General features: G+C 34.1%; 1 protein-coding gene across 1 annotated transcript in view; it reads right to left on the bottom strand.

Annotated features, from left to right (window-relative positions):
• Faa (fumarylacetoacetate hydrolase) overlaps positions 1–26,181 on the bottom strand; it is a 102,381-nt gene that overhangs the window by 69,754 nt on the left and 6,446 nt on the right. Inside the window, exons 2-6 of the mRNA XM_090388054.1 lie at positions 24,020–24,130; positions 17,931–18,052; positions 13,576–13,625; positions 9,497–9,587; positions 1,494–1,591 (exon numbers count right to left, since the gene is read on the bottom strand). Coding sequence (XP_090244180.1) covers positions 1,494–1,591; positions 9,497–9,587; positions 13,576–13,625; positions 17,931–18,052; positions 24,020–24,130 — 472 coding nt within the window. The remainder of the gene's footprint in view (positions 1–1,493; positions 1,592–9,496; positions 9,588–13,575; positions 13,626–17,930; positions 18,053–24,019; positions 24,131–26,181) is intronic.

Genomic DNA, 26,181 nt, shown 5'->3' with positions numbered 1-26,181 from the left:
GATGTAGTATTTTATTATTACAGTTTTTAAGTAGCATAATAAGAACAAAGTTAAAATGTCGAAATATAATATAAAATAAAATATAATATATATAAAATATATAAAACCCAAAATGCGCACTCATAAAATCCATGAAGTTAAAATTAAGAAAAAGAAATATAATAGAAAAAGCAATCTTAGGTAGTGCATGCATAACCTAAGCAAAGCTTTTGCATATATTTATATTAGTAATAAAAAAGAAAGTTAATAATTATAACGACTGTAACTAATATTTATGGGTCAATGCAGTTGCAGCAATCATGCATTACAACCATAATGTGTATAAAATATTGAGAATAATAATAGAAAAGGTAAATCAATCAAATAATACCATTCAGGAATTTAGGAAAACGTTAAGGATTTTTTTTTTTTTTTTAAATCAAAAATTTTTTTATTACTAATATATAACTATTGGAAACTTAATTTTTATTAAAAATAATAATAACTGAACAAACGTCTTGCAAACTGTGATACATATATGTCAGATGATGTACATTTATTTGATTTTCTTCCTCTTCATTGCTGCTAAGCACAATAAAACGAAAACATTTTCTCTGTTGCAGAATATCTTCACCTTCTGAACTTTCTTCTGCAGCATTGAGTTTGTTTGCTTTTGCTTGATAGATCTTTGTAAATTTCGTGGTATGGAGCTAAGCATTTTTGAAGCTCCCTTTAAACTTTGTGCTCTCTTCAGTCAAAGGATCTGCATTGAGAAAATAAGATTTTAATTGCTCAGCTAAGTTTATACCTTCCCATATGCTTTTTAGTGTAAAATTTGGAACTTCAGAATTTTCATCTGTGCTATCATCCTCTGAATTGATTTGGTTTACCTTCGATACCATTTCCACCAAATCCAGCTTCTTTTTCTACAAGTAATTCTCGAACATCTTCAGTAGTCATATCATCAAAACCTTTCCCTCCTAAAGATTTAACAAGTTCTACTATTGCACTGATTCTGTTTCTGTTTTCTGTCGGTTCAACCATATTTCCTGAATGAACTGACTCTGGCAATACGTTGTTCAACACGCATTTAATGTTGACAGTTTTACTTCTTTGAGCGATAAAGCTATGATTCCGATAGAGTCCACAATTGAAAAATTACATCCAACATAATAGAAGGGTTTCCCTGCACAAAACCTCAAAAATACTGTGTTATGCAAGGTTTTCCACAATTCTCAACTGTGTTAAAGTGAAACCATGTTGTACTTTAACAACCATGTTGTTAAAGTACCATGCTGTGCAAGGATTGCTGCAATTTATCAATCATGTTAGAGCAAAACCATCTGTAGAAGTACTGTGTTATATGGGGGTTGCCTGTACTTGGATGACTAAAGAAGCTAAAAATAACAGAAAGTGTTTTATGCAAGTTTATGTCTGGGGAATACTAAAAGAAAATAAATTTAATCACTGATTAGATATTTACAGAGTGGTAGCCAAGCATCTGTGAAACTTACTGTCGTCAAGCCTACTTTGGCCATTTGGTCTACGAAGAGGAGTTCCAGATATAACAATTGATGATGCTCTTCCGTGATAAGCAACTGGCAAATGTTTCCTATAAGAATTCATATTTTATTAACATACTCAAAGAAGATATTATAGAAAAATAATAGCAGTGTAAAGATTTTCCACGGGATATAGTAAATGGTGGCTGCTAATAGACAGCTTTATGCATTTTTTTTGTGAAAAGGTATACATATATTGTATAATGACAGGGCAGGAAATTGCAACTTCAACCTTTTGAGATACCTCTTCATCTAATTTCCTATTATAGCTTCAGGAAGTTCTGCTACCACTGTTCCTCCAGCTCATCCAAAAACTTCATCATTTTTGAACTAGCCAAGGCAACTTTGCTGTCAAAGCAGCAATTTACAATGATATCTGCAATTTGAGTATATTAACCTGACCCACTAATGTAAAACAAGATAGAGTTATCCAAAATGTTACAGCAGACACTAGTATTTAAGTTGGCTGACACAACAACCAGCAGTCTCAATCTAAATTAACAGGATCATTCTATGACTTTGTCACAAAAACATTTACTGCAGGGATCATTCACTTCTCAGAAACTGATAACTACATAATTTTCCAGATCCTACTGCTAAACTGAAAGGTGATATGTTATTTGTCACCTCATAAAAGCTACTTTCATTAGGATTGCAGAAACAATATAGTTTTAGTAAGAGGGGTATTTGTGAGTTTCTGGCCTACCATATAGTTCAGTATTTGAAAATAAAATATGATATTATATTACAAACTTTTATATGTACATAACCATAAGTATTATTTTTACAAGTTTTTTTTTTTTTTATCTTAAATATATATTTTTTGGGGGTTTAAAAAAGCCATGTCCACCAAAACCAATAATTTGACAAAATAAAAGAAAGCCATGCAGTTATGATTTTTTTTTTTTTTTGAAAGGACTGTTGTGGGAAGCAAATCTATGAAGATAAGCTAGAGACATTACACAACATTATGGACTCATCACAGTATTTGCTTAGTATCTGTGCTATGTAACTAACCAAAGCTTTCATAATAAGATCATCAACAGCAATTGTCCATTGTATAGTACTGTCAAGAACTGAGCTGCTGTGTTCAAAATAGCCACAGGGTCATTAATTGATTACCTGCAGTGTGAATCTGTGACTGTACCAACCACAAAACACACCAAGATTAGGAAGGCTCATTAGAATGAATTACAATACATAGTACACATGCTAAACTCTAAACTAATATTGTGAATGGGTCCAATCATATTGTTCACAAAAATTGAGCATGATAAAAAATTCAGCAAATGGTTAAAAAAAAAACAAAAAACAACTGAATGTAGACCAGATGAGGAAGAGGGTCACTGTGCAAAGGCAATTCTTGAGAAATTTACCCACGATTAAAACAAATTTGTCAGTCAAATGGTGACTATGAATGAAACTTGAATTCATTATGATCCAGAGGCCAAACCACAGTCCACAGCATGGCATCACTAAGGATTTCCTTGCCCTAAGAAAATTTGAAGGGTATTATTAGTTGTTAAAGTGACTGCATCAGTTTTTTGGACAGTGAAGGGGTCATATTTACTGATTTTAAAGTAGATCCATGGTGAGTGAATGCTATTCTAAGTTGTTACTGAAATTTTATAAAACTAAATTTGTAGGAACTTTAAGTGCACCTCTTCTTGAATGACAAAACCAATTTTAAATTTATCATCTATAGTTTTAAAACTTTTATTTAGTATATTTTAACTGATTTTGTGATCTTTTAATTACAGTTATCATGTAAGTTTTAATTTTATAATAAACCTTTATTCTAAAATGCTGGTATATGCAAGAAATCACACATAACATTACATCAACTGCCATCTTTCAAACCAACTGAATAATTTATCCACACCTTGCTAAAAAAGCATATCTTGATTACTATCATTTACCAACCTTTGTATCATCAGCAAAACTTTGATGAAAGTATATGTAGTAGTAGAGGCATATGATGCAAGAAAGCAAGCTTATGCAGCATCAGCCAAAAAAAAAAAAAAAAAAAAAAACCATTTCACACATCCATTTCCCTCTAAAAGTTTTTCTAGCTCCTTGAATTTATTTAAGCTATCAACTTCTACAACGATGGATGGAAGTTTGTTCCAGCAATCAACTACCCCACTGGCTAAAAGCAATTTTTGCACATCTATTCGACAAATGTTTTTCCTCAATTTGAATTTATGCCTCTTCAGGTTCGTAATCTGAGCAAGAGGCAGAATCCCATCAGAATTTAACCTGCTCAACCCATTCAAGGCCCTATACACCTCAATCAGATCACCTCGCAGGTGCCTAGTTTCCAGATGCTGCAATTTGCAAAACTTAGGCCTTTCTTGGTAAGAGGACCTCTTCATTCCCCTCACCAATCTTGTTGCCCTTCTCTGTACTTGCTCAAGCAACTCTACATCCTTCCTAAAATGAGGCCTCCAGACCTGTACGCAGTACTCAAAGCTTGGCCTGACCATTGTCTTATACAAAGGGATAATCACCTCCTTTTTCCTACTAGCAAAATTCCTGTATATCATTGACAACAGTATTAGCATTAGCAGAGGCATATGATGAAAGAAAGTAACCTTATATAGCACTAGCCAAAAAAAAAAAAAAAAAATGCTCTTCCCATCCATTCACTCTAAATGTTTGTCTAGTTCTGCCTTGAACTTATTTAAGTTGTTGACCTCCACAACAACAGATGGAAGTTTGCTCCAAATATCAACCACCCACTGGTTAAAGGCAAATTTCAGCACATCTATTCTACAATTGTCTTTCCTTAATTTGAATTTATGTCCCCTCAGGGGAGTAATCTGAGCAAGAGGAAGAATTCCATCAGCATTGAGCCTGCTCAATCGATTCTGACCATTGCCTTATACAAGAGGACAATCACCTCCTTATCCCTGCTAGCAAAATTCCTATATATTACTGACAAGACACCATGAGCTACTCTTGAGGCCTGTCTGCACTGCTCAGAAAACTTCATATCTGACTGCACAATTATCCCCAGTCATTTTTATTCTCCACTACCTAAGCGTAGTACCACCCAGTTGATATGTTACTCTGGAGTTACTACTACCCATATCCAGTACTTTACATTTGTCAATGTTAAAACTTCAGTTGCCACATCGCAGCCTATCTGCTCAACTTTTCCAGATTCTGTTGTAGGAGTGTACCAACATTACTGTCATTAACAAACCAACCCACTTTCGTATCGCCTGCAAACTTGGACATTAAGCCTGATATACCTTCATCAATATCATGGATAAATATACAAAACAACAGTGGGCCCAACACTGAGCCTGGGGGAATCCACTAATAACATTAGTCCACTGATTACCACTCTCTGTCTTCTCCCACTCAACCACTCTTTTGTCCATTGTTGCAACTTACCCTTAATACCATAATGCTCCAATGTGTACAGTAGTCTTTCACGTGCAACAGTATCAAAAGCTTTCCTGAAATCAGAGTATATGATATCAAAATTATTTTTTGCATTCAGTTCCTTTGTAACCACATCATAGTATCCAATCAAATTTGTCAGACAAGACTTCCATAACAAACCCATGCTGTGTCTGAATTATTATTGCGGTCTTGTCTGGTTGATCCTGCAATGCTTCTTTAACCATTATTTGCCGGGAACAGTAGTTAAACTAACAGTTCTGTAATTACTCGTGTCACCCTTTGATCCCCTTTTGTGAACTGGGGATACATTTGCACAACTCCACTCATGAGAACTTCCCATGAGTTCAAGGATGTTCTCATAATTACGGCTAAGGATTTGCTTACTTCCTTTGTTGCCTCCTTTAATATAACTGGATAGATCCCATTTACCATCAAATTTGTCAGACAAGACTTTCCCTTAACAAACCCATGCTGTGTCTGAATTATTATTGCAGTCTTGTCTAGTTGATCCTGCAATTCTTCTTTAACCATTATTTGCCCGAAACAGAAGTTAAACTAACAGTTCTGTAATTACTCGTGTCACCCTTTGATTCCCTTTTGTGTTAATTGATTCCCTTTTGTCCCCATGACTGCACTTGCACAACTGCAGTCATGGGGACTTCCCCTGAGTTCAAGGATGTTCTCATAATTATGGCTAAGGATTTGCTTACTTCCTTTGCTGCCTCCTTTAATATAACTGGATAGATCTCATTTACCCCAGGTGCCTTTCTTATGTTCAATCTGAAAAATTTCTCCTTCACTTTGCTCTGAGTTATTACAAATCATTCAGCTCACTGCCAGAGTTTAACACTCCTCTGGCATTCCTCTCTCTGAACAACTCCTCATGTGTAAATGTGGATCCAAAATACACATTCAGTTTGTCAGCAATTTGAGCAGTATCATCAACAGTTGAACCTTCAATATCATGTGGACCAACCTGATTCATCCCCTTTTTTCTAGAGTTTATATAACTAAAGAAGTCCTTGCTGTTTTTCTTATCATCCTTTTCCAAAGATTTCTCATAATCTGCCTTCGCTTGCCTAACCTCCTTTGTGACTTGTTTACAGACTAGTATTCATCTATTATGGGCTTCTGTGTCACCTGATAATTTATATGCATCCCATGCATTTTTCTTCTCTGCCACAAGTCTCATTAGTTCATCTGACATCCATTTAGGCCTTGAACAGTATTTCTTAGTTGGTATGAAAAGCCTAGTAGCTTCCAAGATTAATTCCTTGAATGCTTCCCAAATAGAATTTGCTGCTGGTAACATCATCAGTTGGTTCCATTGTAGTCACCGTTATGTAAATCCCATATCAGAAGCAGCGCAAGAATCACAACAGAAGCAGCACAAGAATCACTTTCACCTCTACCTGCAGCTACTGTTGATCTTTTATTCCATGAATCCCCCAAAGCCAGCAGTTTTCTGACCCACTTAACACTGATTGACAGCATCAGCAAACACTCTTGCACTTCTTCTATTTAAGTGTGTCCCATCCCTGTAGAAGCAGTTTAATATAAAAGCTTTTCTGATAATATAAAGGTCGGTAAATGACGTGGTTATAAATGGCTATATGTCCGAGTGGAATGCGGGTCTCAAGTGGGATTCCACAAGTTTTAGTAATTATTATTATTAGCCATATAGTGCAAGGAAGCCTGAGGCTTATGCTGTACTAGCCAAAAATATATATACAGGGTGATTTACTACCAGTGCGACAAACTTGCAGGAGGTGTAGGGGGCACAAAGACGAATCGGAATCACATAGCATTGCAGGGTCCGAAATGCCTTCGTCATGTGGTAGAAGATGTTGAATGGGAGGTCGCGTGAACAGCGATCCCGCTGGAAGTCAGCATTTGCGAACCAGTTCCCGAGGCAGTAGGATGGACGAGTATTCAAACGTTGAACTGGCCGACATGCACCTCGCATATGGAGCTGGGGACTGTAACGGGCACCGCTCTGCACTTGTACCAGGAACGTTTCCCGCACAGGCGTGCTCCTCATCATACGATTTTCGCACATGTGCACAGAAGGTTACGTGAGACTGGTTGTTTCACGAGAGGTACCATGAATCAAGAGCAAACAACGAGGACGCCAGACAATGAGGAGAATGTCCTACGTCTTGCAGAAGGCAAATCTGAGTACGAGTACTCGAGCGATAGGCCAACAATTGAGTATTTCCCAATCCACTGTATGGAGGATACTGTCAACAAACCAAATGAGTTCATACCATCTGCAACGCGTCCAATCATTGGAGCTTGCGGATTATCCACTCCGGAGGACTTATGCTACTTGGTTGCTTCAACAGAAACGGTTCGCAAATGCTGACTTCCAGCGGGATCGCTGTTCACGCGACCTCCCGTTCAACGTCCTCTACCGCATGACGAAGGCATTTCGGACCCTGCAATGCTATGTGATTCCGATTCGTCTTTGTGCCCCCTACACCTCCTACAAGTTTGTCGCACTGGTAGTGAATCACCCTGTATATATATATATTACCCTGAGAGAGAGAGAGAGAGAGAGAGAAGTAAAAATCTTATTGTTTCTATTATTCATTAATGAAGACATAACAGGTTTAATATCAATGTCACTAACAAATATCAGAAACAACAAGAGCCAGTATTAAACCCCATGGAACTCAGGGAAATAGCCTTTAGTAATCAACTATTTCACTATAGACATATAGCCATTTATAACCACCAGCCTTTCTCCATCCATCATACAACCTTCCCACCAATGACATACTGTTCTAACTTACACAAAAGATGTTCCAATGGGACAATAACAAGAACCTTACTAAAGTCTAAGTACACATCCTACTTCAAATTATTTTTTGCATCCAGTTATTTTGTGCCCACCAAATAATTACAATTATTTTTAAATCACTATATACCATCAAGTGTTATAATATGAAAGTTAGTGTGTTCATTGGCTCTACCATGATATGCAACACATCTCTTTACAAATATATTGGAGCTGGCAGATCAGTGTTCTTCACATCTGTTTTGTGCAGCTTCGTCTCTATCAAGTCTTCTCCTTCCTAAATAAAGGAAGATTTTATTTACTTAGTAGAATCAGAGTTCATAAACTTTTAAAACAGCCACTCATTAAATTTATTCAAGCTACCAACTTGTACAATATTAGGTGCAAGTTTATTCCATAAACTGACTACTCTCAGGCTGAATATGCATATTTCTACAACTATACTTTTTAAATTTAAATGTATGCTCCCTTATGTGCTGGGGGAGAGAGAGAGAGGGAGAGGGGAGAGAGAGAGAGAGAGAGAGAGAGAGAGAGAGAGAGAGAGTTTGTTTTGTTTTGTTTTTTTTTTTAGGAGCATTAGCAACTAAGGCCATATTGCTCCGGGATATGCGGTGGTCATTCCCTGACCTTTCCGCATCCTCCGTATTTGGTGGTGACGGGCTCGAACCCCGGTCTAATCAAGAAGCGTGTGCTACGCACTGCTGCTCCTTCCCACCTGGCTACGGAGGCGCCGAGAGAGAGAGAGAGAGAGAGAGAGAGAGAGAGAGAGAGAGAGAGAGAGAGAGAGAGAGAGAGAGAGAGAGAGAGAGAGAGAGAGTGCCATTGGCATTTAGTTTACTTAATCCTTTTAAAGCTATAAACACTTCATTTAAGTCACCATGTAGATGCTCTGTCTTTTAACTTCTCCACTAATGCTGGTGTTTGAGGTTCAGTTCTTTCTCTCACTCTTTTCCTCTTTTATTTTAATGACCTTCCATTGACTGGAAATCCTATCCAAGTTTTGCTGGTGACAGCATGCTGCATTCCACCATCAAGTTTGAGAAACCTTGTCCTGCGCAAACAACCTTAACTTCTCGAATATCCATCGTCACCAATTCCTTAAATGCTGATCTCCAGGTAATTCTCTAATGGAGCAAAGAAAACTTAGTTAATTTCAATCCTTCTAAAATCTTATTTCTTGCAAAAAAAAGAGTCTACCGATCCTTGCAAAAAAGGTCCATCTCTTACAAAGTCTCTCCACTCTGTTTCACAAACATTCAGTTTCTGCTGCCTGTCTTTTCTATAGATACTTCCATCAGCATTATTCTTCTGAATTGGAAACATCTGTAATTCCTCCACTCTCTCCCAAACCAGTCCAAACAGGTGCTGTAAGCAGTAGCATCCATTCATTGTCAAACTCCAAACTCACATAAACAACTTTTCCATTTCCTTATTTATCCCTCCTACTTCTGCTTTGTGGGCCAACCTTCTTTCACATGCATTTCCTGAAAATTACAATCTGCAAAAATTTATATGTAGTGCATGTAACTATAGGTTAATACCTATCATGCTTGGAGTTTTCATTATTTATATATGAAAACTTATGATATTAATAACTCAATATCTATTATTTTGTTTCATATTCAACTGGCAAAAAAATTCTGCTATTTTGGGCCAAATAAATAATTAATTAATTATAACAAAAGAGAAATGTTAAACAACAGAAATATACTTTGATGTCTAGTTTTCAGAATCTATTTACCAGTTTGGGAGTAATGCATTTTCTTTCCCTCTGAACATAGTTCCAATGTTACTTGCATGTTCAAGAGAAGAATAAAAATCTGTATAGTCACCTAAAAGAGTATATATATATATATTTATTTATAAGAAAGTACTCTACTATACTGCACCATATAATATTATGCAGTACAATATAAAGGTAAAGATTTAGTTCATTGTATGAATACAGTAGACTCTCGATTTTCCAGGACAGATGGTAAAAAACAAATCCCGGATAATCAATTTCTTGGTTAATCCAAAAATACAGAAGTCTCCAACATACGTAAGAGATACGTTCCAGGACTTCTTACTTTGTCGAGTTTTATGTAACTCGGGAATGACTAGTAACATATTGCTACTATATTGTTATCGACAAATCTGAATTCACCGCGATACTTGTTAATGTTTGAACATTTTCATACATTCTTATTAGTTTAATTTTCTGATCCAAATTGATCGCTTTTCTTTAGTTGGTAGATGTACTAGTACCGCTGTCACTTATTCTCTTAGTCGGCACCGTGATATCGGTCAAAATGAAATTTTCTGTAAAGAACTTCAGACTTCAGAGGGTTAAGGCAAAAACTCACTATTATCACCCAGCACGAGCTCACATTTTACTGTACAACAATAAAAACAATTTGCACTTTGTTTTATTGGACGTTTCTGTTAGTGCAATCTATTATAAACGGGTAGTTAGCTCGATCTAATTGCATTTCCAATAATACCGATAGCTGGAATTTTGTGGGTTTTTATGTTATTATGGTGAAGTGTCCCCCCCCCCCTTCACTAAAATCTTCAGTCATATAAAAAAAAAACCATAAATAATTGTAAGAATCTTCTCGTTTTTCCTTGTTACTCCGATCTCATTTGTGCAATCTGTGCATGCTGTGATCGTCGTTATTGATTGCTTATTATTATTATTTTTTTGTTTTAAATTTTACAATTCTAAAAAAAAAAATTGAGTGGAAACAAATTTACGTAAATCCGTAGTTGCGTAAGTCGGGGACTTACTGTATCAAAAAATGCCCAGCAACCTATGTAAAAAATATGGCGATAGATAAGAAACAAAAAAACTTATGGCGTACTACTCATGTATCCAATACGATGCTTCCCTTTATTTTTTGCGATGTCAATTTAAATTGAATAGCTTCCCTTTATTTTTTGCAATGTCGCGTATGGTTTGGTCACCAACATTATAATGGTTAATCAAAGATTTAACAGATGCACCGTTTTCAAACTTTTGAATAATTTCAAGTTTTTGTTTAACTGAAAGCGCAACTCTGCGTTTGTTTACCTATCATTTTTGCGATTTTATACAAAAAAAAAAAACTATAAAAAAAAATTCGATATCCCTGACATAAATAACGAAACAAAATTTGTCTTTTTGCGGTGCAATGGAACACAACAATCGATAATAAGTAATAGATAAAAGATAATAGGTACATTAATCTCCCAATGACAACTTATAATGCCACTTCTTGTCGCTTATTTACGACTTGCAAAATATCTGTTTATACATATTCCAGTATTACTTGAATTTTATGATTTCTGGTTGATTTTTTTTTTTAAATTTGGAGTCTTTAAGTGTCCCAGTTAATCCGATCCTGGTAAATCAAGAGTCTGCTGTATGTGCATCATCTTGATTACATTTTAAGATCTAGAATTCTGATGAAAAATTCTGAACAATTGGGAAAGGGGCAAATCTAAATTAGTGAAAAGTCTAAATTATAGGACATAATATATAAATATTTAAGTCTTAGTTCATAAAAACAAGCAAAAGTTATTCCCAATCCAGCAACATATGTTAACTTAGAAAAGAAAATTTTATGAAAATGTTTCTACTCAAAATAAAAAAAATTGAATCCCTCCTATCGTGCTGGGCAAAATTGCAGACACTTTAAATTCAACTCTAACTCGCAGATTTTTTTCAACGTTGATCTGTACTTGCTAAGTAATTCCACCGGCCTCCTACTCTTAATATCATTAGTGCCAACGTGTACAACAATATCACCTTTTGTGCCATTAAAAGATATCTGCTCTACGTCATCAACCTTTGCCCCTGGCAGACATACCCAGGTCGTGTTCCACCTACCCTTTTTGCACAATATGTTCCCTGTTTCCCTGACAATAGAGACCAACAACTACTAGTTCCTGTGGGACCAGTGCATTCTGCCTTGAGGATTGCCGCTGTGTTGTGTACTACTCATCAAATAAGCCTATTTAAAAAAATTCTTAAGCTACTTGAAGCTCATTCTGCTTGTCTGTAATATTTCTACTATTGCCTGCACACTTTTAAATGTATTCCCACTTTTTATCCATCTCATGTGCAGTGTTCACCATTAGGAAAGGTGTTTGAATACTTTTTTTTTTGATATCCAAAGGTTACTAACTAGATAGTATGAATCAGAGCTGTAATACTCAATATGTTCTACGTTGATAATAATATTAGTAAATTAATAAGAGGAGTTTACCTCAATATAGTACGTGGAACACTTCCGTATGATACCCTCCAGAAATTAAAACGGAAAAAACGAAAAAATCGACAACTTACCGGTACATTAAAGTAAAATATAAATAATTAAAGTAAAATATAAATAATTAAATAATCAATTTAACACAATTCAAAATCAATTCAAAACAATTAAAATTCAAATTAACGCAATTAAAAGAATCTAACGAAAATATTCAAAACGATTTTCCTTCCTGAAGCTGACAATGCTTTTCGACCGACTGTCGTGATCACAGGAATGAAAATTCTGAAAATTCTATTTTCATTCCTGTGATCACGACAGTCGGTCGAAAAGCATTGTCAGCTTCAGGAAGGAAAATCGTTTTGAATATTTTCGTTAGATTCTTTTAATTGCGTTAATTTGAATTTTAATTGTTTTGAATTGATTTTGAATTGTGTTAAATTGATTATTTAATTATTTATATTTTACTTTAATTATTTATATTTTACTTTAATGTACCGGTAAGTTGTCGATTTTTTCGTTTTTTCCGTTTTAATTTCTGGAGGGTATCATACGGAAGTGTTCCACGTACTATATTGAGGTAAACTCCTCTTATTAATTTACTAAAGGTTACTAACTGAAATCTACCCTAACAAAAGTAGGTATTACTTTGAGTTTTTTGAAGTTATTTTTCATTTCCAATAGCAGTTATGATTTTTTTTGCATATTTTTCTATATTTTTGAATAATGATATAAAACTTCATCCTGTTTAAGAAGAAAACATGAAGATTATGAAAAACATTTTAACATTAAAAAGAATCATTGTTTAACCTTTTCTGGAGTTAGTTTCTCAAGCATGTAGGGGCCAGGCTGTGAATTTTTGATTAGCAATGAGCGAGTTTCTTTGATTAGCAAAAAGTGAGTTTCTTGATAAAATTTTGTAAAAATGAAAACTAAAAAATTGTAAAACAAGAAGTGTAAAAATTTGTAAAGGAATTTGGGGGAAAAAAAGCTTAATTCCACCTTTACTTCTTTTTGATGTAATACTATCTTCTACATCTATTTATGTATCACTTGATTGAATTAAATCAACTTCTGGATCTGAATTACAGAGAATTTCAGCTTTTGTAAGCCAAACTTGGACAGTAATTGTAGCAGACACAATCATCTTCTCCGACTTTCAAATCTACTTTTGTTTTGCCATCTATAATAAACTGTGCTATAATTATTTATAAACACAACTAAGAGAGATGGTAGCACTTATTGGAAGATTTGTAACCTACTTAGGATTATTTGAAATGTACTTGAAATAACCTCGATAAACATACTTACTCCTCAGGGTCTGCACATAAAAAAGCATATTGTGCATGCGTGTGTGTGTACATATTCACAAAAAGATAATTTATATACATAAAATTTAGATGAATGCTGTGTTATCTATAGTGCCTATGAGAAAAAGAACAAAATCTTAATATCCCATCAGTCTAACCATTTATTTTTACATTAAAGGTTTCATATGCTGACAATGATAAGAAGAACAGTCCTGATTACAATCACTCAAATAACTGCTTTTAATATTTTAATTAACATTTCAAAGAGTTAAAAAGTTTACCTATTTTTGCTGGCAGATGCATTGTGGCCAAACCTTGTGGAATCAGAGCTCTAAAATTAAATAAAATTTGATGATCCAAAGACAGCTACATAAGTAAATTACTATGACTGATTAATATTGTTCTAAATTATTTCACAAAGGAAAAATTAAGAATGACTTGGGCCCTAATTTAAGATGTTCTTAATAACAGCTCTAGTACTTATTTGAGTGCTAATCAAAATGGACCTATTTTATTTCCTGTAAGAGATGTCACTACAACCTCGAATAAAACAATTTATAAGTTCCTCTTGGTAAGCTTTCATTGGAATAAATCCTTTCCTATTGCAATTATGAAGAGAATCATATTTCAACACAGAAGGTGAAATCAAATAGAAATCACGCGCTTTACTAGATTCAATTTTGATCATAAGAAGATTATAAAGCTTGCCTATTCACTTACAAAAAATACATTATTCACAATTAGGAACATATTCACTAATAGCGACAACTTGCCTACCGATGAAAAGCTAGTAAACTTGGAAATAACTGTTTGGCAATATCTCAGATGTTTAAATATGTAACAGTATCACCTTTTCTGGTGATACTATATGATTTAAAAAGATATTAGAAAATTTGGAAGAATTGTAGATAATGATATTTGTCTCTGGAGTGAACATAAATTGAAGCCTTAGTGGTAAAAACTTGGCCCATGCTATTAAGTAGATGAAAATTTTTCCTCACAATCAAATGTAGTATAGCTTATGATTTTCATCTGATATATTTTCATTCTAATTAATTTATGGTCTTGAAAAGTGTCTGGTGTCGTGTTTTAATTTCCTATCACCTGTTTGGAATTAGTAGCTCTCTGATAATTATATCTGGAGCTCTATATATGAGGGCAATTCAAAAAATAAGTTACACTTGACCACTGCAGCAGCCCAAGAGACATTTATTGAGGTATGTAACAATATGCAATAGAAAGCACATACCTTGCACTACTTTTCCACATAGTCATCAAGTTGGTGCTTTTAGGTGTAAACACTTCTTGGAATGTGTGACTAAATATTCAATTCCCTGATGATTGAAATCCACTCCTTGGTCATTCAGCCACCGTTGAACTGCTGTTTGCACCTGCTCATTATTTGCAAATCGTTGTTCCCCTAGATGTTCTTTCAGTTTGCCGAAGATGTGATAGTCACAAGGTGAAAGATCGGGACTGTACTGCGGATGTTGCCATACCTCCCATCTAAAACTTTGTAGCAAGTGTCATGTTGTGCATGCATTGTATGGTGTGGCATTGTCCTGAATTGGCATCCATCAATTCTGTGCGACCACTTTCAAACTGCTAGCACCACTTCACTATGGCTGCACATGACATTGCATTTTCTCCATACACTGCCATCATTTCATGATGAATCTCGGAACAATTCAGACATTTTGCGTACCTCAAACTTGGAGTAATATTCTAGTTGACATGACACTATGAATGCTTGCTCCTGCACAACTGTTACCACTAAGCCAACAAAACTCACCTACCAGGGGGGCACACAATATGAACTCCATTTCGTGCAGGCACCACATTTGTTGCGCAATTATACCAAGAGATGGTGGCAGGTGTAACTTATTTTTTGAATGCCCCTCATATATATATAAAGTGTGAAAAGTTTTGGTCTTATAGCTTTTTAGGAGTTAGGCTATGTATCAATTTACATAATTAATAGAGACCGAAAAAGGCTTTGCCATATGCATACTGATCAACCTTTCACGAATCTTTGATCTTCTTTACATAAAACTTTAAAGCAATGCTAATTTTTTGGAGATTCACTTTCCTCTCACCTGCAAATAATAAAAAATATATTATACCAGGCCTGGCCAACCCAAATCATTCTGCGGGCCGCCTTGAACAACTACAATTTTCCATGAGCCACACTAACATAAAACAATCTTTTAAAAAACCAAATGGCATAAAAACCTATTTTATTCATTCATTTTTATCTACATCAATATTCATATATATCTACATTCATATATATCTACATCAATTAGGTATTTGCTTTTCTTTGCGATCACTCAGTTTTTTAAAATCTACTTCAATATTGGCAGTTGCACATCTTAATTGATTTTCCAGATTTTCATCTGTAATTGAATCATAAGGTTTACTTTTAATAAATTTAATTTTTGAAAAGAAAGTCGCGTATGTGCACCCGAAAACACTCAATTTTTTGTGCAAAAATCTTAATTTGGGATACTTTTCCGCTGTCACATGTGTTGTAAAAGTTGATTTTGATGCCATGGCGTGAATGCGTTTTAATTCATTGTTGCACTGTAAATCAATTACTTCCATCTGCAGTGTTTCCAGGACAGTGGAAACATCAACGTGAAATAGAGAACAAAATATCTAAAACACTTTATCATATTTTGTGAGTTATGAGAAACAACGAACAAATGCTGCTGAAAGTTTTTTATTTCATCAGGGTACTTCAAGAAATTCCTACGATGACTGTTTTTGGAGTTGTTTAACAATGAAAAATGTTGAACATTGTTATTTCTAAGTTGGTGCTCAAACAACAATAATTTCATTTGGAATGCTTTGATATGATTACAAGCATTGGTAATTAAATTATCTTGTCCCTGCAACTCCTTGTTTAGTTGGTTAATTTTTTCAGTTATATCTACCAAAAAACATAGGTCCAACAACCACTGTTCATCATTTAATTCAGAAACTGGTGCTTTCTCCTCGTTCATAAAAATTTCAATTTCTTCCTGTAACTCAAAAAATCGTTTTAAACATCTTCCGTGACTCAGCTATCTTACATTGGTAAGATACACAATGTCACCGTATCTGGAACATAATTCGTTCAGGAATTCCTTGAACTGGCAATATTGAAGCACATGCGATCAAAAGGTAGTTTATTGTTTTTATAACCACATCCATGACATGGTTAATACACAACACTTGAGTGCATAAATTTTGCTGATGTATCAAACAGTGTATGACAAATACATCACTGGTTTTATTGGTTCTTGCCTCCAATTCGTTCATAAACAACTTTATAGCTCCTTTATTTTTCCCTGTCATAGCCAGTGCTCCATCTGTTGTTAATCTGGAAAGCACCTCTAAATGCAAACTACTGTCAGACAAACTTTTTTTTCATGGCTTGGAAAACAGCTTTACCTTTAGTGGTGTTTTTCAAGCTTAAAAAGTTTAGCATTTCTTCTGTCACTGGGGAAGAATCGTTAACTTCACGAATAAATACTGCAAGTTGAGATGTCTGAAATACCCGTACTTTCACTGAATTCTTGAATCCGATCTCGCAAAGTCACAACTATTTCAGTTGAAATATCATTAATGCAATGACATATTGTTTGACACAACAGACTTATGCTTGAAAAAAAAAAAAAAAAAAAAAAAAACTTTTATCGGGCAAAACATCTTTTATAATGGCTTCCAAACACTCTTTCACCAATTTTCCATCCAAAAATGGCTTCATTTTCTTTGCAATTAACAGTGCGACAGAATAGCTTGCTTTGACAATGTTAGATGATCGTTGTAACAATGAAGTAAACATCGTTTGCTGAACCTTTAATTCAGATTTAAGTGCAGCCAACTTACGTTTTTTCAATTCGTTATTGAATTTCACATACTTGCCCTGGTTCATTTCATGATGTCTTTTAACATTGTATTCCTTAAATACAGCAACTGTCTCTCTGAAAATCAAACATGTTAATCTGGAGTTCTGTACTATGAAGAAGTAATTGCCTTCCCAATGGTTGCTGAATTGTCTGTTTTCTACCGAAACTTTTCTTTTTTTTTTTTTTTTTTTGAATTCATTCTGAAAGGTCAAAAATAAATCTATTAATTAATATTTTATATATATATTTAATGACAAGTGCATCTGCACTACTTACTTATTTAAACTTTTCCCACTAGAAATACTTTTCTAAAAAAAGTTTTATTCCTTTCAAGATGTCCAGTCTTCTCTCCACTTGTACCTATTGAGTAGCTCACTCAACTGGCATGAGAAGATATGAATACTGTTCGGGACCGAGTTTTCCCTCCGTGGTGTTTCTGTGACACAATATGGTTCAAAGAAGGGAAAGAGTGGTGGGGTTTTGGGAAGTACAGCTAGTCCAGTTTTATATTTCTTGTTATTTATCATGCCTAGTGCAGCTAGTGAATGATTTCCCACTAATGTAGTCAGTAATATAAAAATCATCTGGTGGGCTGCAAAAAATAATGTGGTGGGCCGCAAGTAGCCAGCAGGCTGGCCAGGCCTGCATTATACCTTATCTTGTTTTCAATTAACAAGAACTTTTTCAGAGTTATCGTTATTATTCACGAAGCAACTGGAGTGAAAATAAAGAATAAAGCATACCTAGCTCTTAAGTCATAATCGTCTTTTAGAGCTTTATTTTTTCCTGAAAGCAGGTTTTGCAGTGTGGTTCGAGCTTCAATCCATGCTGGCCGACCAAGACTCATAAAACCATTCAAAGTAGGCTTAAAAAAAAAAGAAAAAAAAAAAAAAAAGTCTTTAAAATGTTATAATTATATTTCATTTTGCTAATTTTCATTATATTAGTATTTTTAAATTATAATGAATGTTTAACATTGGACAACAAAACAAATCTTAAGTTTTTTTCCCTTTTCTTCAACAAAATTATGTTTTATAAAAACTTAACCATACAGATTACATAAAAAAAAAAAAAAGTCAAGAAATATGAGCAAGACTAGGATGTCAGAATGCTGCACTGGTTCATTGTATATACCGGTAATGCCATGTATACAGGTTAATTGCCTTCAGCATATATTATCCCGATAAGCATTCCATTTCATACAATTTTTCATTTTGTGCCCTGCTTATGGGTTAAGAGTGCTGAGCAAAATTAATTTATATTCACACTTTGGTAATGTGTTTTTTTTCTCCCTTAAAATTTTTTTCCTTTAATTTTTTCAAATTAACAGAAATGAAGTCCTCAAGCAATGACTGGAACTAGGTAGGATGACCATACGTCCCATTTTTTTCCCCTATGTGCTGGCCATATAGTAAAAATATCACTTTTTGTCCCATTTTTCAAAAAAACCCTTTAAAAAAACGCTTAAATATTGGTGCAACATAACCTATAATCTTGATTATATCGTAGGATGGCTGCCATTGTGGGTAGTAGTCATTCATGTAACCACGGGTAGAGACGCATCAATCAAATACCAAGAATTTCATCTGGAGGTGGTTATAGACTGATAATTTTTGTCATAGGCCTTTAACATCAGCTCAACAATGTGTTGCATGTCAGTAGTTGATCAGTAGTCTGTAGTCTGCATCTGTTCTGTGTGCTTGTTGGTTATGCATGCACGCACTTGGAAGTTATTTTATAATTTTAAAAGTTTTAGCCTTCAAAATTTAAAATGTCAAAAAGGAGAAATTGCCCATTTAATAAACACCTTCAAAAGAATTCAAGTTTATTAAACTGGACAATTGGTATAGTGATAAAACAAAAGTTGTTTGTCAACATTGTAATGCTCATTTTTCTGTTGCTCATGGAGGTAGGAGTAACATTAACCAACATCTACGTAACCACAACTGTAAGGATACTGAGAAAACTTTGAATTCAGTTCAAAGCATCAGCTCGTTCATCGTAAGACGTGATGATGGAGAAAGTGATAAAATCACAGCATGAGAAGCTCTTGTTGCCTACCATACTGTGCATCACAATCAGTTTTGGTACAAATGACTGCTTGTCAAAATTGATAAAAAGATTTAATCAAAATTTTCTTCAGCAAGTACAAAATCAGAAGCAATAATTACTAATGTTTTATCATCATATATACTGGATGAAGTAATAATGGATTTGAATGAAACTAAAAGCATTACAATAAGTTTAGATGCATCAAACAAAAAAGACAAACTGTTTCCAATTGTTGTGTGGTACTTTTTGCCAAACTGGTGTTAAGGTTAAAATTATAGATTTTTACTTCTTTAACTGGTGAAAACATCCAAACTACAAAGTATTAGGTTGAAGAAAATAATAGATAAATTCTCCTTACAAAATAAAATCATTGCTCTGTGTGCCAATAATACCAACACAAATTTTGGAGGCTGCAAAAGAGTTGGTAAAAATAATGTATGGAGAAAATTTGAAAATCAGTTGAAGCAAGAGATTATCGGTACCGATTGTGATGCACATATTATTCACAATTGTCTCCAGTATGCTGTCAACTGTCTACCAATCAATATTGATTGTTTTGCAGTTAAGATATACAAATACTTTTTTATTTAAATGAGTAAGAGATTACCTGAATCTTTTGCATAAAATGCTTCCAGTTGATGCCCTCCAAATGTAAATGAATAAAATAAATGGATAAAATGATTTTAATGAATTCTCTCACTCATAGAGACATGCCCGATCCGACGCACAATGGAATCGAAAGCCGAGAGCCCCAACCCAACCCCGAAACACATCAAACCAACTCAGGAAAACCACGAGTGCGAGAAGACATTCTGTCAGAATAATTAAAATAGTTAAAGTTGGAAAACTGTATATGAGAATAAATAATTAAAATCACAATTAAAAATTTGGATAAACACGTTGATATACAAATTAAACGAAATTTACTGTATTTTCCTCCTTGAGCAGACAACGCTTTCATTATTTGTCTTGATCACAGGTCAGATTAGGTAAGGACGGCACATGTTGATAGAATTTGAGTGAAGCTTCATTTCAAAGGTCTCAGTGATCAGTAATTTTATGTAATTGTGTTGTATGTTTAAGACTTCTGCTTCATTAAATAAGAATATGTGACTTTCATTGATGGCATGAAATGCCAATTCTGATGCATTTGCTGGTGATGTGTGGATCGAAGCAGCATGTTATTTCATGCATAAGCCAACAGTACACTGAGTCGACCCTTGATACGATGAATCCCACTGACCACAAGAAATACTGTATACAAGATCATTTACTTTACTTTTATTGAGAGAGAGAGAAGGAAGAACTGTGTGATTTCTCAATATATTATAGAGCTTCTGCATTGGCCTGGCTACAATTTTGAATTCTGTATCTTTAAAGAGTTTATTGAGTTGCCTATACCATTGTTCAATGTACGGAATAGAAATAAAGTATTTTTTATTGGTTTCATTAATAGATATTGTATTTTCTGACTTATTTTTAGCTCGTAATCTGATTTGATTAATAATGGAAAGTGGATAGCCCCTATTTAAAAATCTATTGATTAGTATATCAATTTATAAATCTAAGGTGGGTTCAGAAATAGAATATTTGTGAGCGTTAAGGAACTGGTTAAATATTATAGACCTTTTATAAGTAAACAGGTGATAACTTCTGTAGTGCAGGAACATCCCTGTATTGGTGGGTTTTCGGTACAACGTAATTACATAAAATTCCTGATCGGTGAGACCCTTGAAATGAAGCTTCATTCAAATTCTGTCAACATAGCCTCCATAGCCAGGTGGGCAGGAGCAGCAGTGCGTAGCACACACTTCTTGATGAGACCAGGGTTTGAGCCCATGACCACCAAATATGGAGGATGCAGAAAGGTCAGGGAATGACCATCGCATATCCCCGGAGCAACATGGCCTTAGTTGCTAATGCTCCTAAAAACCAAATAACAACAACTGTCAACATGTGCCATCCTTACCTAATTTTGGATTTCTGGTCTTTTTTATGCATGCACCAATACAAATAATCTCTCCATTTAAGAACTTAATGTACACCCACACTTCACGTTATTTCCGACCTGTGATCAAGACGAATAGTCGAAAAGTGTTGTCTGCTTAAGGAGGAAAATACAGTGAATTTCATTTAATTTGTATATCAATGTGTTTATCCAAATTTTATAATCATGATTTTAATTATTTATTCTTGTTTACGGTTTTCCAACTTTAACTATTTTAATTATTCTGACAGAATGTCTTCTCGCACTCATGGTTTTTCCTGAGTTGGTGTGATGTGTTTCAGGGTTGGGTTGGGGCTCCCAGCTTTCGATTCCGTTGTGTGTTGGATTGGTCATGTCTCTATGAGTGAGAGCATTCATTAAAATCATTTTATCCATTTATTTTATTCGTTTACATTTGTAGAGCATCGACTGGAAGCATTCTATTCAAAAGATTGAGGTAATCTCTTACTCTCTTAAATATATTGTTACAACGTAGAAGTTATTGAGCCTAGTAGCTGTGTTTTTTACAAATACTTTTTTATATACACAGTCAGAGTCGAAGAACTTAAAAAAAACTTTTGTGAATTTGCAGGAGACAATTATGTAAAACTATTGGAACATGGAAATACAAGATTTTTGCCAATCAATTGACAGAATTTTAAGCATTTTGATGGACTTCATTCATATTTTCTTTCTCAAGAGAAATGTTCTATTATGTTGAAAAAATTATTTGAAGATTCCTGTTTGAAATTATAATTGTCATTCACAAGAGATCAAGTTTCAACATTCCAAACATATATTAGTTTTATTGAAAAAAATACTATTTCAGCTACAGCAGTAGATATGAATATTGAAAATCTTACAAACATATTAGAAGCCAGAAAAAATGAACTTTTTATAACAACAGATGTTAAAAATAAACTAAAAATGTTAATAGACAGAGGTGAAATTAGTGAGGTCAAGTTTTTTGAAGTAGTTAAGAACTTTTATGAAACCAGCTTAGAATATGTAAACAAGTGGAAATGCTACTTGGGAAATACTGAAAAATTTAAATGGGTATTACTGAGAAAGGTAACTGAATGGAAAGAAATACAGGACAGTTTCAAGAAGGAGCTTATTACATGAACAAGAGCAGATGAAACTCGCATATTTGATCAGTGGGCATTTATAAAAGCAATAGCTGTCAGGCAGTTGGACACATGGAATGAAAAAACATTTCTGTATCTGATAGATAGGTTCAAATATTTTCTGAAATGTGTGATAAATGTCTAGCTTTCCAGGATTTTAGTAATGTGGAATTTTTTCTTTGCCTACCTGGAAGTACCAGCTTCTGTGTAGAGAATATTTTCCATAATGAATAACATGTAGTCGAAGGAGAAATCCAGATTAAGTGTTGAAACCTTGAAAGCCATGGTAATTATAAAGCAGAATTGTAATATGGAGTGTGATAAGTTTTAGACAAGATCTTAAAAGACCAAAATTTGTTACGCAAAATACATTAATACGAAAAATATTCTTGGTGTGAACTTGATGACAAGCAGTCCCCCTCCATGTTGCCCTAAAAACATTTTGTTGAAAATTTTTTTTGCTCTTTCCGAACAACATTTCTTATGGTCACCGAGTCATGGAGGTAGCAGTGACACTAACCGACATCTATAGCCAGAAACATAAGGATGCTGAGAAAAAAAAACTTGGAATTCGGTTCAAAGCATCAGCTTGTTCATCGTCCCGTTTTCATCGTTCCCCATCCCATTTTGGCATGAAGGAATTATGGTCAGCCTAGAACTAGATTAATTTAACAAAGTTTTAATTAAAGTTATCCAGAATTTAGAAATTATGTTTTGTTTAAAAATATATCATAATTCACTTGAAGTATGGGTATATCTCTCAAGTTATGCAAGTTTGACATACTCGTGTTTTGCATATATGCAATTTGTATTTACAGCAATTTTTTAAATATGTAATGCATTTTGATTTAACACAAATCTGTAATCAACTGGCCACCAAAACTTTAAGCAAATTTTTTAAATTGCACATATTTAAATATGTGCAATTCTACTGCACATATTTAAATCAAAATGTTTCAAACTGCACAAATATTTTTAGAAGTACACATTTGTATACTTGATAGTATGAGCCAGAGCTGTAATTCTCAATATGTTCTACGTTGATATCAATATTTGTAAAATAATAAGAGAAGTTTTACCTCAATATAATGTGTAGAACACTTCCATATGATACTCTCCAGCAATTAAAACGAAAAAATAAAATGTAAGATTTGCAATTTTTTTGTTTTAATTGCTGGAGAGTATCATATGGAAGTGTTCTACATATTATATTGAGGTAAACTTCTCTTATTATTTTACAAACATTTGTATACTACATGTTAAAAAAATCTTTATGTCACAAGACAGCTTAATGGTTATCATGTGATCAACTGAGTACCTCAGAATAGCTTGCATCTGCCAATGCTCAGACATCAGTTGGGTTTTTGCCAATGTGGAACAGATGCATGTATCACATGTATTACTGACATGAGATACTTCATTTTATCTGCCTTATGTATTCTTAATTTATCTTGTCTCCCTTATGTTATTCTTGAAGTTTAAGTAACAGTTCTAAATATTCTAACCATTCTTTTTGAAAGCACCAGTATTATTTTAGTACAATAAGTTATTACTGTATTTAATATATATGGCAAATTAGAATGAATATTAAATGATTTTTATCTAATTATAATCATATTCTAATTTTTTAAAATACATGTTTTCCCAAACACATCAGTTATATTACCTCTTGAAAGACATGTTGCTGATCTCTCATAATCACCCCATCAAACAAGTGACTAACAACAGACAGGTCAAGAATTTGGTCACCAATGGCAACACCAGGACGTGGGCATACCTAGGAAAATAACATTTTTTCTATTCAGTAATTTCAATTGAGCCCAAATAAAGTAGAGATTATATTACTATGTAAACATAATTAATAACTGTACTTTGTTCACAATGTTCCATGATATGATCACATGATCCATTTTCCCACCTACAAATTTATAAAACAAAGAATAAGACATTACTACCATTTGCAAAAGGCCTCCGTAGCCGAGTGGGCAGGAGCGGGAGTGCGGTAGCACACGCTCTTTGAGTAGACCGGGGTTCAAGCCCCTGACTGCTGAATACGGTCGATCTGCCAACCCGCACTGGACCAGCGTGGCAGATTATGGTCCATTTCCCTCAGCAGAATTGTTGAGGAGGCTTCCATCCTGCAGTGGGTTGATAATGGCTGCACTTTACTTTTTTTTTTACTTTTACCATTTGCAAAGGGATGATTTTTATAAAAAAAGATCAAAAATTAAATGTCTGTTTCCTAAAATTTTAACTACTTTCTTACCCATAATAAATGCTGTATAACAGTCTGTTCAGCACCCTTTTTCTTTATTTAAGTATAAAATGAGCTGGAAATGTAACACAGTGTTCACATGATAGTCAGCAACATCATGATAAAAACATTGTGAACAAAGTACGGTTCATGTCAGGTTTTTGGTAACATATGACATGCCTTAACAATTAAAATAAACTATTCAAGATAATACATTTTGCATTTAATAGAAAATTTTAAAATAGATCAATAATAAGTTTATTTTTCAAATTAAATACCTATAATGGTTTTACAGAAGATTAGTTAAAATGATACTCTTGATTTATAATTTCCAAAGAGAATAAATAAGTGAATGCCAACCACTCAATTCTTGGTTCTGCTATTATTATAAGCACCTTATTAAACAATTTTAGCATACTACACTGTTATTAATTTATGTGGGCAAATCAATAAATAAAAAGAATTCAGTGTAGCCTAAAAATGATTTATTCCACAAACATGAGAATATATTTTTTGATGTAACCAACTTTATACAGTTGGTTACATCGTACAGTTATTCTAGTAAAGCAAATGTCTCACAAAGAGTGTACTGAACTAAGCATTCCATTTTGAACTTTTTTTTTTTTTGTATTAGCTTTGAATTTGGCCCTATAAAATACATCTTTTAAGTGGCTCAAGCATGTATAAATCAGAATAGCAGGGTCAAGACTGCATGCAGATATGAAAATGTTTCAAATTTCAATCCCTGTATGCATTCCAGTGTTGGTTTAGCAACACAGTAGCTAGCACTGTCCTATAGCATGCAAATGTTTCCCCTATTTGCAAAGGAGGATCAAGGGCATAGTGGGCAATTATAGACACAATTTTAGACATAAGCTTGACTCCTGTTCCAGGGAATATAATGGAGTCAGTGGTTAAAGAGTTAATGCAGAATCACTTTGACAAGAATACAGTTACACAGCAATCACAGCACATTTGTAAGGGAGGGAGTTTGTCTTACCAATCTATTTAGCTACTATGATTCAGTAATAAAGGAACTGAACATAAAAAATAATTTTGATAGCACATACTTAGATTTCAATAAAGCTCCTGATACTATTCCACATGAAAGATTGCCACACAAATTGGAGCATTTTGACATTAGGGACAAGTTATTACTATAGGATGGTCAGAAATAGGCACTTCTCTTCTGGAAGCAACGTACGGAGTCTCTTGAGATCAATGCCAGGCCCCTTACTATTTTCAATATTTATTAAAAATACTGATGAAGGCATGAGTGGCGGTTAAAAATTTCTGAGAACAGAGTATAAAATACACACATACAAATTCTATGTTTTTTTTTCCCCAATGTATTCACCCCAAAGTTCAATGTGCTTATTGTATTTAACCTTCAGAGTTTTAATCCTTCAAAAAAAAAAAAAAACCTTCAGACTAGGCATCAAACCATGCATTCAGAGTTGCTTTCAGCTCTTCATTATCTTTAAAATGAGTCCCATAAAGATGAGACTTGAGGTTTCTGAACAAATAATAGTCACTTTGGGCCAGATCTGAACTGTATGGGGGAGTAATTTAAA

The sequence above is a fragment of the Mastigoproctus giganteus genome, chromosome 13 (genome assembly GCF_048544385.1).
Source record: "Mastigoproctus giganteus isolate SK-2022 chromosome 13, ASM4854438v1, whole genome shotgun sequence".
In the NCBI taxonomy this organism is placed as follows: Eukaryota; Metazoa; Arthropoda; class Arachnida; order Uropygi; family Thelyphonidae; genus Mastigoproctus; species Mastigoproctus giganteus.
This window is presented reverse-complemented; position numbering and strand designations above follow the sequence as displayed.